Below are 16711 nucleotides of genomic sequence, written 5' to 3'. Positions count from 1 at the left end.
CATCAAGGGTAAGACGTCATTTGGAGGTTGGAACTGTTAGGCCTTGGTTTACAGTATCGAGCCCCATACGGAGGACATGCACACCACGGCTGAACACAACACTCCTTTCGCAATGGGACATTCAAAAACCGAAAGGCCTTTGAAGGTGGAGGAGAGAGAAAATCGAATTGGATTGAAATGAAAGCCCATCCCAATATTAGCACAAAGAACCACTTCCATGACATCTAAACGAATGAATGTAAATTGTTTTGTCCTCATCTCTACAACGATATACCTAGTTATGCTAGACGATTGCACGAAAGAGATTTAATAAAATCAAAGGCGTGTGAACTTTGCTGACAATACGGTGCGTATCATGTCATGTGATACAGCCACGATTTAACCTGTGTCATCTACCATCTACTCCATGCTGCACACAGGCTACAGATATATTAATGTGGAGAGAAGAAAAGTAAACCTACAGTATGTGCCTTATCACCATGAGGGTAAAGAGAGGAAAACATGGTTCAAACTAAATGAGAGACAGACGTATTTGTGTTGGCTACCGTGCGACCTGATCCCGGAAAGCGCAGATGCGGTTCATGTGGCCCGGTGTGTCTTAACAGGAGCTCCGAGTGTGGAACGTCTCACTTTCTAACAAAAGGGCCGATGCTGGGAGCCAGCTCTGGGGAGGGAGGAGTGTTGTAGTGGGCTTAAGGACCTCGTCTCAGAGCCTCTGCGTGCTCCCATCTTAATTAATGAAATGCAGAGAGGGCAAACAGTCCTGCAATAACAGAGGAGGTGATGCTTTCTGAGGAGGGCAATGTGGCGATAATTACATATCCTCACTTTTTCTCCATGTTACCTATTTTTCTATCTCTCCTCCCTTTGTCTGACTCTTTGCTGTCATGCTTAATAAGCGCACACATTTTATGCCAATTCATCTACAGTGGGAGGAGGGCGGATCCTTTGTTTAGGCAAGACATTTCTTCTTTGATTTTGGGAGGGAGAAAAGCAGGGAGCTGTTTGGCAGTCTTTATCCGAGCTTCGGAGAGGGGCTTTTTTTTCTTTCTTTTTCTGCGGCAGCATGTTGTTTGTGTGCGTGACGATTGACGGCGTAATCCCTTTTCACAGCGTGGTCTGGCTGTGCCCGATAATGCCAGCCCGCTCAGTTTCAGCATGCCCTCCAGTGGGGCGGCAAGAGGGGGCCTGCTGGGCACGGCAGAGCCCATTCAGCCATTAATCTGGCTAGGACAAGGGAAGCTGCTGCTGCTGCTGCTGCTGCTGCTGCAGGCGACGTGAGCAGGGTCTTAGTGCAGTCTGCTGACTGCACGGCAGCCTCGCTCTCTTTCCCCCCCCTCCACACACTCGCATAAACAAAGTCAGCATCGGCGAGCGAAATGACGGAGGGGAGTTCACAGCGCATGCCCTCCTTTCCAAGGGGCGGAGCAGGGGCGAGAGAGGCAGAACAAACAGAGCTGCGTCCCAGGGAGGGATTTCCAGAGGTTCTGAAGATATTTCTCACAGCATGGTGGGTTTGAGAGAAGCAGGCCGACAGGGAGGACAAAGAAGGGGGGCTGGATATAGAACAACACCTAAAGGCAGTAAGGAATTAAGGCTGCTGAATTAGAGGCAGACGACAGAGGGTTTCTTTCCCCTCTCTTTTCCTACCCACTCAGCCTATATACCTGCTCTGAAAACACAAACCATTACCATTGCTCACGAGGGTTTCTCCACTTTTGCTAAAAGGCGAAACAACATTAATGCTGAATTGTATACTGTCTTCTGGGAAATGGCTGTAACAGAGATGGAAGGACAGAGAGAGAGAGAGAGAGAGAGAGAGAGCATGGTAGAGCAAGATTTAGAGGAAAGGAGGAGCAGGCTGAGCTGCCTGTCATGTCCGCTAATTGAGAAAAAGTGACAGAACCATCAAGACACAGAAAGGGAGGAGGAGGGGCAGTGCTGGTGGATCTCTTCAGGTTTGACTAATTGAAAGGAAGGGATGCAGGCTGGCGAGAGAGAGAGAGAGAGAAAGAGAGAGAGGGAGAGAGCATGAAAGAGGCAGGAGTTTGGAAGAGAGGGGAGGATGGGGGGGGGGGGGGGGGGGAGTGCAGCTTAAATCCCATAAAAGGAAAAGCTAGAAACTGCTCACAGAAGGAAAGATGGACAACTGAAGATAGGCTTGGAAAGGCGTATCAAACAGAAGTGGATTAGACAGGTGTGTGCAGGCAATTGTGTGTGCGTGTGTGTGTGTGTGTGTGTGTGTGTCTCTATGTGTTGACAGAGATATGAGACTGCGATTGTTTTTGGCATAACGTAAGAAGTAATTTGGACCACAGCCAGTTGGCATCAGGCCCGTGAGGAGCCCCCCAGGTTTCTTGTTGTAAAAAAAAAAAAAAAAGTTTTCCCCTCGGTTGATCCGGGGAGGGGATTTATTGTATTCAGGGTTTATATAACGGTCTCACACATGAAAACAAATCGTTCAAACGCTCATAGGGCCTAATCCATTTTACCAGGTGTTGTGAAAAACAACTTACACATTACATTTATTAAAACGTCTCTTCGCTGTTCACATTTTTCTGTCTCCTCCCACCCACAATCATATACATATAATGCATATGTCTCTCAACCCCACGTGTGGTACACACAATGGCTGTTACTGTAACAATACATCTGAAACAAACAAAAAAAAACGTGTTTAATTCATCCTACTCTCTGACATCATGAAAAAAAAAATGGTTTAACACTTTGGTTATCCCAACACAACAAAAAGGAGGATTCACTGAAGTTATCTTGATCCAAGGGACCATACAACAATGTTATGCGGTGATGTCATTTATAGGTCTGCTCAAAGTTGAAAACTCATATATTTTTTCTCCCTGGATTTGCCTTCCAACCCCCCAGAAACTGAGCTTTCAAAACTATTTCCAAATTGGGAAAATTGTACTGTGTTTGATTGTCAGCCTGAGGTTAATTATTATCTTATTTAATACTTCATTTTGTATTATTATTGTTGTCATTATTATCGTCGTTTGTTATTACTATTAGCGTCCACCAGGAACTTACGTTTTCAGGCTTGTTAGTTAGCGAAATATCCTCAAAACACCCGATTTTCTCATGCAGTCACGTGCATCTTTTCATTGTCTATTACTATGTGGATGTTGTTGTAGACCTACATCATAGTGGACATTTTCTATTATCAAAATAAAACATCCAAGTGGTTTCTAATTGTCACACTTTATTTGACTTTATTGACGTTTTTTTTAAGAGACTTGCCTCATAAAAATAAAATCTACACTAGGAAAGTAAGTATCCAGACTAAGCTACTGGTTAACAATTGACTAATGAGATAATTGTCTTTTTTTTTTTTGCTCAATACGTGGTCGATTTGAGCTCTTTATTCCGTGGAAAATGTGTCCGAAAAAAAAAGAATCGCAGAAACGAAGACATCCTGCACCGTGACAGGTATATATGCCAGAGACACGAGGATCATACGGTAATCTGTGAATACATATTTGAGCTGCTGTGGTTGGATTTGCATGCAAAACAGCCACTTTAACAACACACCTTCGCAAAAATAAAAAAAAAAGAAGAAAATCCAGAGAATATCTTTACAGGGCTACAAGTGACACACTAATGCGCCGCCGCCGCCGACACAAGTCAATGCCTGCTCTGCTGCCGGTGGGGTTCTGCTGACACCCGGAGAGAGGAGAGAGTCTGGGTAATTGTGCCGCTCATTTTGATGACTTGCTTTTTATGCAAAACAGGGAAAAAAGACAATATGCAATTATCTTGAGGAGGGAACAGCTGAATGTGGTTGATGAACAGTCTGGATTCAATCATGCTCTTAGTGTGTTATATGCAATTAAACTGCAATAGAGATAATGGCCTCCATTGCCAACTGAGTAATAATCCTAGTCATAATCACCTCCATTACTTTTATTAGGCTTGGCATTATCATCATCACTCTTATTAATATTATTCTACTTTTCCACAAGAAAAAAAAAAAAAAAAAAATCTTTGACAATGAAGCGCTGAAACTATAAAAAGGTGAAAGGAACACTCGTGCTTACAAAATGAGTTTTGAGGGAAAATGTCTGCGACTGAGCTGACGCCAGAGCTCATATCTCATTCAAATGTGTTTGTCCTGCCTACATGTAATATCTGAAGAGGGGGTGGGGATGCTGGCCCCCCCCGTACCAACAGCTGGGCTCTTCTTAGCAAATCAATAAATACAAGACCGCTAAAATACAACGTCAAACACTGCAGTTCACTAGATGCCATTACATCATGTAATTAGCACAAGATTATGAGCGTGTGAATCTAAACGTGACAGGAGTGATGTCCCCAGCAAATACCCCAGCAGCTTAATCCCTCTACTTCATCCTTGTCCGACTTCCTGCTTGTATGTAAGCAGAACCGTGAGGTGTTGAACTGAGTGTGTGTTTATATTGTCCCTGACTGTGTGTGTGTGTGTGTCGTCAGGGTTTCGTAATGCTGAGCGTTGGGTGGGAACTACCCTATTAAGCTGTGATGGAGACACCAGCTTGAAAGCTCTGCAATCACTGCAACTTTTTACTGGCCCCCGCGATGGTCGCATGCTGCTTCAGAGAGAGTTGACTGACATTCCTGCCGACGCGAATTCGAATACCGGCCAGATTCCTTGGCTGAACCTTCGACCCCGTGTCCTCATCCAGAAACCACGGCACTGCACTCCAACCCCAAACATGCTGAGGCGCGGGACTATTTCGGTGCACAAATAAAAGGGTGGGAGTCTGGCTTTTGCTAGATGATTACAAGCTGTGCTTTGGTGGAAACCTAACACGGCACTAAAAATACACAAAAACAATACACCCGGCGACGCTCGGTCCCCGATTCTGCCAAGACGTGAATACCGCCTCATGCAGTCGATGTGGTCAGATGTGTGTGTGTGTGTGTGTGTGTGTGTGTGTGTGCGTGTGTGATTGACGTGTACCTTCATGTGAATGGGGAAACCAGATTTGCGAGGCGCTGGAGTGAGGTCCGCCCCGGAAGGAGGGCGAGGAGGGCGAGGAGGGCGGCCGGGAAGGGTGAGACGGGTGGGAGGGGGGCGAGCCCAGACTACTCGCCAGAAAGGTCCCCATGAAGGAGGCGGAGGAATTGCCCATCAATCCGCTGCCTGCATACACACGGGGGACAAAGGTAAGAAGAGAAAACGTAGTTAGAATTAGAGGAACGCATGTACACCGTGACTACGAGTGTGAACAAAGAAAACAAATGAGATGCAGATGTGAAAGGTATGGAGCCCCCACTGGCTGTCAAGGTGGAATCACAAAGCCAAGCATATTCGATCGCTGCCCCGGGGACAGGGTGAGAGTGTGAGACTCTCCTCCCCCTAACTGACAGCAGAGTCCTCTCCCCTCGTCTCCTCTCCTCTCTCACAGCCTCTCCCCATGGGCAGACAGAGGTCTCATCTCACAGCTGAGTACACACTTTCTCAGGCTCTCTCCCTCTCGCTCTCACACACTTTTGCTCCTGCTCCCCAGTGTCCTTTTCTCAATTTCTCTCCCCTCCCTCCATTATCTTATACTCTCCAGCTCTCCCTCTCGATCTCTCTTATTGCTCCGCTTCATTTCACCTCCTCTCTTGTCTCTCTTTCTTCTTTTTCTCCCTGCACGACTCGGACAATCCTGTACTTTCGTTTGTTTTCCATGTTGGTGTTTTACTCCTTTTCCTCGTGCCCGTCCTCTCTTCCCTTTCCCTCGTCCGTCCCGTCACGATGAGCAGAAAGACATCATGTGAATGCCTCTATCCAACCCTCATTGTCTCTTATTTCCCTCCCCGTCCCCCTTTCTCTCTGACACATTGCATTTCTTTGCTGTGTCCTTTACCATAATGATGGCACCAGCAGAGTAATCTGTCCCTGGCTGGCTGAACTGTGTGTTTAACAAGACTATGATGAGTAATTGACCATTCGTAGCAACGCCCGAGTGACTGGGGGCTGATTGTCTATTATGCATTGCTGGGCAAGCTGGAGAAAACACACTGATTAAACCACTGCTTAAATTGCATTCCCATTACGCGCTCGCCAGTGCACTTGAGCGAGGGGCCCGGGTGCCCCACTCTTTGCACATCCATTTCCCCTAAGTCACACTGCCGTGAAGTCTCATGCATATGTATGATGCCAGGATGAGAGCACACGTGCATATACTTGCACCAACTCACACAATTGGTGTGTGTCGTGCATTTGTGGGCACAGGAATGGCTGTGAAAATATTGGGGTGAGCAACGTGGTAAAAAAAAAAAGACGATCATTATCAGAACGTCACGACGAGCTGATCTCACGAGGAGCGCCGAGTGATTTGATTTTTTTTAAAGCGTGAATCAGTCCAAACATGAATCGATCCTTTTCTGGGAGTGTGAGAACAATTGTGTGGAAGTCTCAATCAGCCAGGTTGTGAGAGAGCACATCCTCTGGGCCGACGGCCCGGGATGAACCCATCAGGCTGCCTATGGCTCATGGGCCAGAGCACAGGAGCATGCAGAGGCACACACCAATACACGCATACATAATAAGCACGGGCACGTATTATTGCACACATACGAACACACCGCTAGTTCACTTTTCACCCCAGACGGGTAGAAATCCCCCACAATCCCTAACCTCACACTCGCTCGAAAACCACCTTAAAACCCACCGTGTGTGTGTGTGCGTGGGTGTGTGTCTGTGTGTGTGTGTGTGTGTGTGTGTGTCGATCTATTACAAACTCACAGAAAAGCAGTTTCCTAAACAGTGTACACATGTTTTCCGTTCCTGGTTTGAGTATTAATGTATTTTTTTTGTTGTTCATCATATTACAACAGGAACATCTGCTTTGAATGGGACACGTCATGCTCATATTCAGGTTCACACATGTTTACATGCTTTAATGTTTAAAAAAAAAAAAAGAAGCACATTACTTTCGGTCTGTCTGAATATTCGGAATATTCCTGTCTTCACTCTGGGACGCTCCGTTTTGGGACCTCTCTCTTTGATCCCCCCCCCCCCCCCCCCCCCCCCTTCCGAAAAAAAAGCCCAGTCTGCTCTGATTGGCTTGCGAGAAAAACTGGCGCTCCTTTGCACGCGTAGTGTGCAATACATTCTAATTAGCCTGCATGTGACATAGGAAGGGGTGCCATGTCTGAATAGCTCGTTCAATCACATGTTTTCTGATATAGAAACCCAGACTGGGTTGTCTCATTTCACACGTTGTGTACTTCATGATACGTGTGCTTTATTTAACCTTTTGAGTCAAAGTCAGCAAGCAACCCCATGTTGGGGACAAAATATAGGACAATAGAATACAGGCAGCCAACAATAGAAGGAATTATAAACGAAGCGTTTACTTTGAGGGTTCAAAGCAGGCCCGGTCACCTGAATATCGCAGCGAGGAATAATGGAACATTTTGTTGGTTTGTGAGCTATTTGCGGGATTAAAAAAAAAAAAAAAATGATGAGTGAGAATTTAAATATCTTTCGGAGGCAGCCTTGTAGGAATGGGTGCCATAGCAACATCGTACGTGCCAGTGGGAGGTAGCCTGATGGCATACTGCTTTTCTCCTCTCCGCTGCCACCTCCTATCACCCCTGAGTCTGACCCTGCGGAGCCCTTCTGGCAGAGTGCAGGGTGGGGTTTGGGGGGGGTGGATTATTGCCGGCGTGCTCGCTAGGCACACATCCAGCCCCCCCGTCATCCAGTAAACCCAGGGCTCCTGTATGGCACCGCCCTCGACATTGCACACTCCCCCGAACCCTCTCTTTCTGCCTGTCGCCTTCAGGATCCCCAGCTTTCCCCCAGCGCCAACCGGCTCACATAAATCAGCTAATCCTCCTGCATTATTAACAGCTTCGGCCCAGAGAGAGAGAGAGAGAGAGAGAGAGAGAGAGAGAGAGAGAGAGAGAGAGAGAGAGAGAAGGGGTGAGAGCGACGTAGAGAAACCGTGAAGCCCCTCTTCACACACCAAGAGAGGAGAGAGCCTCCGTCAGAAAGACAAGGAGAGGAAAGGGACAATACATAAAAAGGGAATGTCTAAATGTGAGGCAAGGGGATCTTTGAAGTTCAGGGAGAAGGGGATTGGGGGAAAACGTTAGGAGGGTCTTGGACCAACTCATACCAAAGCAGATCAGACCTCTAGGGGATCCAGTTTAGCCACAGGGTCTGTGCTGGGAAAATCTGAATAAGTAGTGCAGAATAATACTGCAGCAGCCTTCTCCACTGTCACATTGGCACTTGCTGACTCCACAGCTTGTCACTCGGTGAATGACCCCTCCCTCTGTGTTGTGTCTGCTGTTTGCCTCCTGCTGAGAAACAGGACGCAAATGTCTCTCTTGCAGTTTTCTCAAGCATCCTCACATCGCAGTTAAATCTAACATTGACGTCATCAACACTCACACTGTTTTAATATGATGCGCTGCCTAAACTCAAGCAAAGCCTGATGAATCAGAGGTGTCGTTAAAGTGGGCTGGTCTGTCGGGGCAGCTCCAGTTTAGGTACCAGAACAAGTGAAGCGAAGGTCCGAGGCATGACAGCATCTGTCCTGGATCCTACCATAACTGTTTATTTAGCAGCTTATTAAATTATGACTCGTATCCAGGGAGCCTAGTACCACTATGCCAGCACCTTGTAAAAGTTGTGTTTCCTCTGTCTGCATTTTGTTTTGAACCCCGTTCATTTATTTCTCCGGTTCTGAACTGGTGCCAGCTGTGCAAGAAAATCGGGTCATGTGCGTTCGAATCGGCGAAAGGAGGAGCATTGGGATGGGGGAACCCCACTTCTTCATCTAAACATCCCACCCTGACACCCTCACTAGCACAGCTGTGTTCAAACGGGTTCAAAAGGTGCAAACGCAGAAACAAACACACAATATATCCAAGAACCTCTGGAGGTGGAGGTGTTAAGTGCCACTCCGCCCACGCTCCATCGTGGGCGTATGGACTGAGGGAGTCCGCGCATGCACGCCACAGCAATGTGGGCCCGGGCAGAGGGCCCCTCGTGCACGGCACGGAGTGAGCAGCAGGCGGGGAGGCGGAGCAGCGAGAATGAAGGCCCTGTTGTCATGGGAACGAAAGAGAAACAGCGCTTGAGGCAGGGAGGGTAGCCATTACAGCAGCAGTGGGCAGATGCAGTTGGTCAGTGTGCTGCTCAGCAACAACCTTCCTTGAAAACACACCAAACACACACACACACACAGAATTTCATCGGTTTTCAATGGTTGGGAGGTGTCAGAATCTTTAGCCCCTACTTATTAATGTAACTCAAGGGGGAGTAGTTGTTTGGTAACAAGGAGTTATACAATAATAGGATGTAAAGGGATTCATGTGGGCCAAGCAGTGAGGGAACAAAGCTGGTCAGACAACAAGCACCCACTGACAACACGTTGTTCTTTTGAACGATACACTCGCACATACACGTACACACACGCGCAAAAGCGCAGATCTGTGACTACTACCTATTGTCTGAGAGAAGATAAAGTGCAATTATTTCACTGTGCATCACATGTCCCCGTTTGCTCTTGCAAAGTGAGCCAGAGGAGTCTGCAGCTCTCCGTCTGATCTGCAGACGGCGTCCTGGAGGGACGGGGTGGACGTGTCGTCTAGACGACGACGACAGCAGACAGGCGACGACAGACGAGAGCGATGGGGACTAGAGGAGAAGAAGAAATTGCAGGTCCGACTGCATCAACCTGTTCTCCACAGCTCAGTGATCAGCCAGCGCCAGAGAGGGGAGGACAGAAGAAGGAAAAATGCCCAGAGATACACACACACACACACACACACACACACACAGCACACGTCAGCCGTCGGTGCCATGTGCAGCGCTTAACAATGCACCCTTAACAATCACAGCTCATATACTCTCCCTCTGTCATGTCCAGGGACCAAACAAAACAAAAAACGTTCTTCTTGTCTCAAATAAATCAAAACCAGAGACCTTTTCTTTTCCAAGAGCTTCTTAAAATCCAGCAGCTTGAAGTTGAAGTAGCTGTTGCTGGCACCGCGCTTACTATTAGAATGGGATTTTGTTCCGTACGCGGCCGGCTTTGGGTCTTTACCACTCGAGTAGGTGAGAACCTCGAAAGTCGAGACAAGAGGCGATGAAAAATAATAGACATTTCAAAGTGAACTCACCGAGCGAAAACATATCGAGCAAAGGATGTGTCTTTCTCATCAGACTTTCCTAACGATGCCGTTCCATGTTCTGCCCAGGAATCCAGACGCCCGAGAAGAAGCCAGCCAGACTTTCCACGCACAAATCCACTCGCAAACACACAACTACGTTCCCGAGCCTCTCTAGCAAGATTGGACTACTGCACACACCGGCAGCCCCAGACAGACTGCACTCGCCACCCTGGAGGGCCGCTGACTAACCCAGCGACGACTTCCTCACAATAAAACACAGAAGGAATTTCAAATGGCTGCTAAAGAGGGGGGATTTCCTTCAAACAGTCACAGTCATCTTGAAAACATTAGCACGACTGGTAGCCAAATTCCTCCTCACTTCAGAAAACAACTGGAGCAGGAGTTGTTGTTTTTGTTGTCGTTGTTTGCCATCCCCCCCCACACACACACACACACACACACTCCAACTCCCTCCCCTGACTTTAGGCATACTGGAGTGAGAAGAGACGGAGTGCGCAGGCGGTCCGGTCCTGGAGCCGGGCCCAATGCAGAGGTGGGGGGGGGGGGAGAGTGCCGGCAGCGCACACGCCTCCGACACATCTCCACACTAGCGTGCCTGTGGAGTGAGTTTAGTGGATGTGGTCAGTGCGGGGGTGGGAGAAGTGGAGAGTGAGCGGAAGAAGCAGTTAGACCGAATGGATGGAGAGAAGAGAGGAGAGGGCGTACGACGGGGCAACATCCAGAGGAGGGGGGTAAGGGGCGAGAGTTTAGACTAGAAGTGTGGATAAGGGTGCGAGGATAACTGTGAGAAAACTTTGAGAGCGAAAGAGCACCAGAGAGTGTGTGGGAGTGTGTGTGTGTGTGTGTGTGTGTGTCGCTGAGCATATGCGTGCCTCCGTGTGTGCGATTGTGTGTGCGTATGGTGGTCGTCTCGCTGAAAGTTGACAGCCTGTGTTTGTAGAGCGGTCAGCCACTTGCTCGCCATTGAAGCGATGGTGGGGTAAGATGGAATTTTCTTCTCTTTTTTTTTACTATGCAAATAAAATTGTCTCGGAGAAGGTCAACCAAAAGCATCACCCATGCTGTTTATACTACACAAGTTGACGTGACAGGGATAAGAGATTCTAATCTTAAACAAATTAGTCCAACTGGCTCGTCCGGGATCCTGAAAGCATCAATGGATCTACACAGGCTGTGATGCTGCAAGGAGAAAACAGATAGGGGGGAAATGTCTCCGAGGCATATTTTGTTCTAAGAGGGGTGTCGAAGAACATGCACACAGACATCCCACCAATATGTCCCCCCCCCCCTCCCCCCCCCCACACCCAATCGATTCTCCTTCTCGTCTCCCTTTACTATTTCTACAGGCAAACAAAATGTGTGCCACCTCCTCAGTTCGACTGCAATTAAATCATTTATAAAAAGGCTCCTTTTCAGAGAGGGTAATCAATGCATAAAAAAAGGCGTTTCACCACTAATCCCATCACTCCTGTGCCAGTGTGTCGTGTGGAGGAGGGCAAGGGGGGGTGGGGAGGGGGGAGTAGCTGACGGGAAGAGATAGCAATGTCTGGAAGAAGTGTTTTATGGGCACAGTAAATAAAGAGCTGGACACACCGCACCGGTGCAGCTATTTGCAGAGCAGACCAGGAAGTGTGTTGTTTAAGAGCTCTGAAGTGAGAGGGGTGAAGGCGACAGGGTTCGAAGGACCTCCGGGTGAAGAGGTTAAGGGTAAAGCACAGGCCGAGAGTACCGGGACATGAGTGTTTGGGCTCTGTTAGGTTTGGGCTCGTCGCTCGGACCTGTGTTTAGGTGATTTCGCTGTGAGCCGTGTGAAAGTGCAGACGTGTGCTGAGTCACTGGCCTCCTCTGTGCAGAACGAGCAGACATTCCAGGCCCGGGGACACAGGAGGTGGGGAGGACAGATTCGAAACAGCAGCAGGACCAGGCCAGGACAAATTAGTTCAGGGCCCATTACCTTCCTTTTACACCCACCCACCCACACGTTCCCCCACTTCCATAACACCGATTTAAAAAGCAATTACGAGCTATGTCACATCACAAAAATTGCCAAACTCTGCTTTCAATTTCTCCTCCCGGGAACTTCAAAGTTGATGGCGTAACAAGAAGCGCATATTACACCAGGACAAAGAGTGTTTTCACTCCAAGCACCACGTCATAGATTTCAAATCAGGCATTTTACTTACGACGCTGCCTAATAAAGGAATTGTGTTTTTTGTGTCTTGGTTCAAATGAAATGCAAATGTCTCTTGTGGAATGGTCAATAACGGCCGGACATTTTGCTGAGCGCTCGCAGGGCCAGCAGCATTTTGTTCTTTGTGTCCCGGGGGAGCTCCACACTCCTCAAGGAGAACCATTTGTTATCTGTCCAAACTTTGGGTGAGTGTGCTTGTTAACTGACCCATTGTTACATGAGGGGTGTTTCAGGGTCTGTTTGCTGTGTTCCGGCCCTTTATTCTTGAGGCATGAAATTGTGATTACCATAGTGGGGCTCATCCATCCCAGGCTCTCCTCCACACATGCACGCTAAATATCCACATTTGTATTTTGCCTTTCTCTCTTTCACTTCTTGTCTCCGTCACTGTGATACACACACATGTTACACACACACACACACACATATATATAAAGAGCCGCCCACAGCTGCGTCAGGCCATCTCTCTAACAATCCAATCTGTTTTCTTTCCCATGATGTTTCCCATTGGCACAGGGAGGAGAAAATCTGATTTACTCCCCCACAGGGCTCATGCAGTTGCACTGATATGGAAAATGATTTCAGTGCTGCTTGAGCCCATAAACATTATTTTGGTCTCCCATGTTAATGACACATTTCTTCCCAGCATTGTGGATCTCACAGAGGAAGAGATGAGTGTAAAGGGGGGTTGAGTAAGAAGGGAAGAGGAGGAAGGGGGGAGGAATCCTCCAGGGCCTCGCATACAACAGGGGAGTCCTTCACCCCTCAAACTGCATCCTGACATCCAAGCCGTTCTCACACTCGTCCTCTTACACACACATATGGAGAAACACACACACACACACACACACACACACACAGCTAATCAACCATGCAGGAACTTAAAAAGGTACAGCTTTCATACAAAGAAAAATAGTATAAGACATCCCTGCTGGAAAACGAGGAGAGTCAAAGAGGGATTTCTCACCTCTCTCTCTCTCTCTATAGCTGTCAGACTGATTCACACTGAAACACACTGAATTTGGCTCCAGGGCTCAAAGCAGCCCCTCAACAATTGTGTCATACAGCCCACGTATCTTTTATTGGTGGTAGCAGCCAATATAGCAACCAAACCCCCTCCTCCTCTTGAACACAGGGATATAATCTGTACTTTTAGTGGTAAGTTACAAACACTCTCCGCCCGAGGCATATTGTCAACGAGAGGAGCGCGCTGTAGCCTCGAGTCCTAAACACAAGTCATTTAACACCGTGGCGTTAAAAGGAGACTCCAACGGGCCAATAGCGAGACACTAAACCTCCCTTTTGGCATCCATTAATACCCATCTGCGGGACCAAAGAAGAGGGGGCGAAAAACAGGAAACGGCCATGTTCGGTCGGACTAGACACTGCCCTCAGCTTTTTTAATAATCTCTCGCAGGTCTCTCGATCTCCACATGCAAAAATTGCGTGTTCGCGGTTCTCCTGTTCCACTGGAAGCATCACGTGGAATGCTCGGGATCTGGTTTGTTTTACAGCTGATGACTGATCTTTCTAAATCCATTTGGTTTTATGGTCTGGCCAAGGGGATGGATGGGTGACTAACGGCGGCTTGCGTGCCGCGTTTCAGCCGACGCAGCCGAAGCTCCGCCGGAGAAGTCACGGACACACAGACACGCCTGGTAGTGGGGAAAAGGCAGATTAAAACAAGTGCTCAGCACTATTCTCTCTGATTAGTCCCCTGTTAACTTTTGAACTTAATTGGTTAATTGAGATGTGGTTAGACTGGGCAGGTTTCCCCTCCCTCAGGGTGACCATACGGCTCCAGTGTTTCAGCTTGGCACTGCCTGGCACAGGAGGTGGCTGCCTCTCTCTCTCTCTCTCACACTCTTCATTTCTAGCATCCCACCGCTCCAGTGACGAGGAGTAATGATGCCGCACAGGAGGCAGTAAAACAGTGTTTTGCGACTGCATTTTAGCAGAGAGCGTACCCACATATGCTTGTGCCACATCAAAGCAGCTCTTTGACTACCAGTCCTGGGTGGTCCAAACCTCTATTTTTCTCTACCCGCAGTGCTAGATAGCCTCGGAAAAGTGCAGTGTGGGTGTAGGTGGATGTTACCTCACCACAGGCGAGTATGTTCTGTCAAACTCGGAAGTCAGTTTGCTTTGGAGGAGACATGAACAGTGTGAGGATGGAGAATAAAAGTGCGGTGCAGTACACAGATAAACACACAAAACCCCATAGGCGTCACATCGCTCGAGTCTCCCCATCTCCTCTGGTTGATGTATAAGGATACCCACAACACCAAATAAATCTGCAGGCAGCTCGACTCATTGGGGCAGATTTTGCCTGCCGTCTTCCCTTTTTCACTTTCATCCCCTCTTCTCCCTTTGCTCCTTTGAGCCCCATCACTCATTCCCCTTTTCGGTTTTCCCTTTCCGACTTCCCAACACCCTCTCCATCACTCCGTCTCCTTCCCCCATGCTGCTCAGCCCCATATTTCTGTCCTCTCTCATCACCCGGCTCTCTTCCTTCAGTTTGCCGTCATCCGCATGGTTCAAAATGGAAACACTTTCTCTTCATTTTCTTGGTTTCCCTCCCACTCCCTCGTCCCACTTGCGCTGGGCTTCTCTGCTCTTGTTTGTCCATCAGTTTTTCTGAGGCCTGGGAGGGCAATGAACGTCTTGTTTTATGGGGAGTCAGAGGTTCACCCCTCCCTCCGTCAGAACCGCCCATAAATCAGCATCCCAGCATTCAACTGGCAACCAGGGCTCGTCGGGAATGTCCTGTTCTCTCTCTTGTCCTTCCATCCTCTCTTCCTCCCTCTCGCATCTGTGGCCCGGCGCCTCCTTTAGGTCACCGAGAGCAGTGCTGGACTCGAGGGCCCCTTGTCACAGAGACTGCTTTGCTGCTGTCCTCTGAGTTCTCTTAGATTGGCCTGTAATATGATAAAGTCCTGGAGTGATGTGTGTGAGAGAAACAGAAGGCAGCTCCCTGCTCTGGCTTCTCTCCGACTGATGTAGCCTGTCAGGGGCGCGGAGACAGAACAGGGCCGATAACGGAGCAGAGACCAGCCACACCAGCCAGCCAGCCCAAGGTCTTTCTGCAGCCCTGAATATCATTTGCTGCTGGTTCACAAGCAGAACAAAGGATGAATGTGTAATTCTTGTAGCGTTAGCCAAGACAAATGCAAGCATTTTTGTTCCGATAACCTACAGACAAGAGGAGGGACGGCACCTGGGTAGCCAAGGCCAAACAATATACAGTAGTACCTTGTTAATAAGTACACGCTGTATAATACTCGTGCATCACCTTGATTTCTGTGGTTGCAAAGCTCCTTAGCCAGAAGGACAATACTCCAGTGGGATCGAACAGATAACCACCGTCTTTCACTGCAGCAGCCTACACTGTCAAGCGTGTGCAAGGTCATCCATAACACACAGTAAATCATCTTATGAAATACATCAGACAAACTGGGTTTTAAAGATGATATATGTCTCCCGACTGCCGATGCCGGTCATCTATGGAACGCTAGTCCTGCTCAACATCTGCAGCAACACACTTGAGTAGAGATGAGTACAATTAGGAGCGTTTCCTGCAATCTGTGCAGAGGGGAGAAGGTCATCGTCACCCGAACATGAGCAGATGAAGTGTAACATAGAGCAGGGCAGCCATGGAAGGCCTCTCCTCTCCCTTCTCCAGCCGGTCAGCTTGATGTAGTCTTTAACATCTAGGAGTAGGGAAGGCACAACCCAAGGTCAAACCAGGGAAACGGAAGGGAGGGACATCATCTTCATCAACTGCTCATGGCTCGTCTGTCTGGTTGGTCGGCTGCAGAGCTACCATTGCTGTCATCCATCTCCTTTGTGGAGATCACATCTCGTCTGCTGGACAGGTGGGCGGGCCGGGGCGGTCAGGCGTCATCCCCCCCCCCCACACACACACACACACCCTCTGTATGTGTCTGCAGGTCGTATTCAGAAACAGGCACAGAGGAGGAGGGAGGGCTACAGAAGGCTTGCGGCATCTGATCGAAGTTAGCAGATGTGCTGCAGCTGTTAGTTTAGTTTGACACAGCACATCCTCAAACACACACCATACACACCCACTCAAAAAGGCATACAAAAATGGCCCTATCTGTTAGCGGGATAGAAATGAAAATCATATATTCTCTTCCTGCTCAATAGAACTACTGGCAGTGTTTTGGTCTCAAATAAAAACCCTGCATCCCAGAGTAACCATTAAACCGACTTTGATCAGTGCGCCTAAGAGAGCACATGTTGGCTTTTCTTATTTTTCTTTAATATACACTTTGCTCTGCTGGCCATAAAACATGTCAGCACATACGCAGTGGGCTAGAAAGCCACAAGCGAGCCTGGCCCGGGGGAAATGATTTGAGGAGA

The 16711-nt window shown here is 48.3% G+C and overlaps 1 protein-coding gene across 1 annotated transcript in view; it reads right to left on the bottom strand.

Annotated features, from left to right (window-relative positions):
* Positions 1-16711, bottom strand: part of LOC117735670 (BAH and coiled-coil domain-containing protein 1) — a 55907-nt gene that overhangs the window by 24935 nt on the left and 14261 nt on the right. Inside the window, exon 2 of the mRNA XM_034540466.1 lies at positions 4955-5137. Coding sequence (XP_034396357.1) covers positions 4955-5137 — 183 coding nt within the window. The remainder of the gene's footprint in view (positions 1-4954; positions 5138-16711) is intronic.

This window comes from Cyclopterus lumpus, chromosome 8, assembly GCF_009769545.1.
Source record: "Cyclopterus lumpus isolate fCycLum1 chromosome 8, fCycLum1.pri, whole genome shotgun sequence".
In the NCBI taxonomy this organism is placed as follows: domain Eukaryota; kingdom Metazoa; phylum Chordata; class Actinopteri; order Perciformes; family Cyclopteridae; genus Cyclopterus; species Cyclopterus lumpus.
This window is presented reverse-complemented; position numbering and strand designations above follow the sequence as displayed.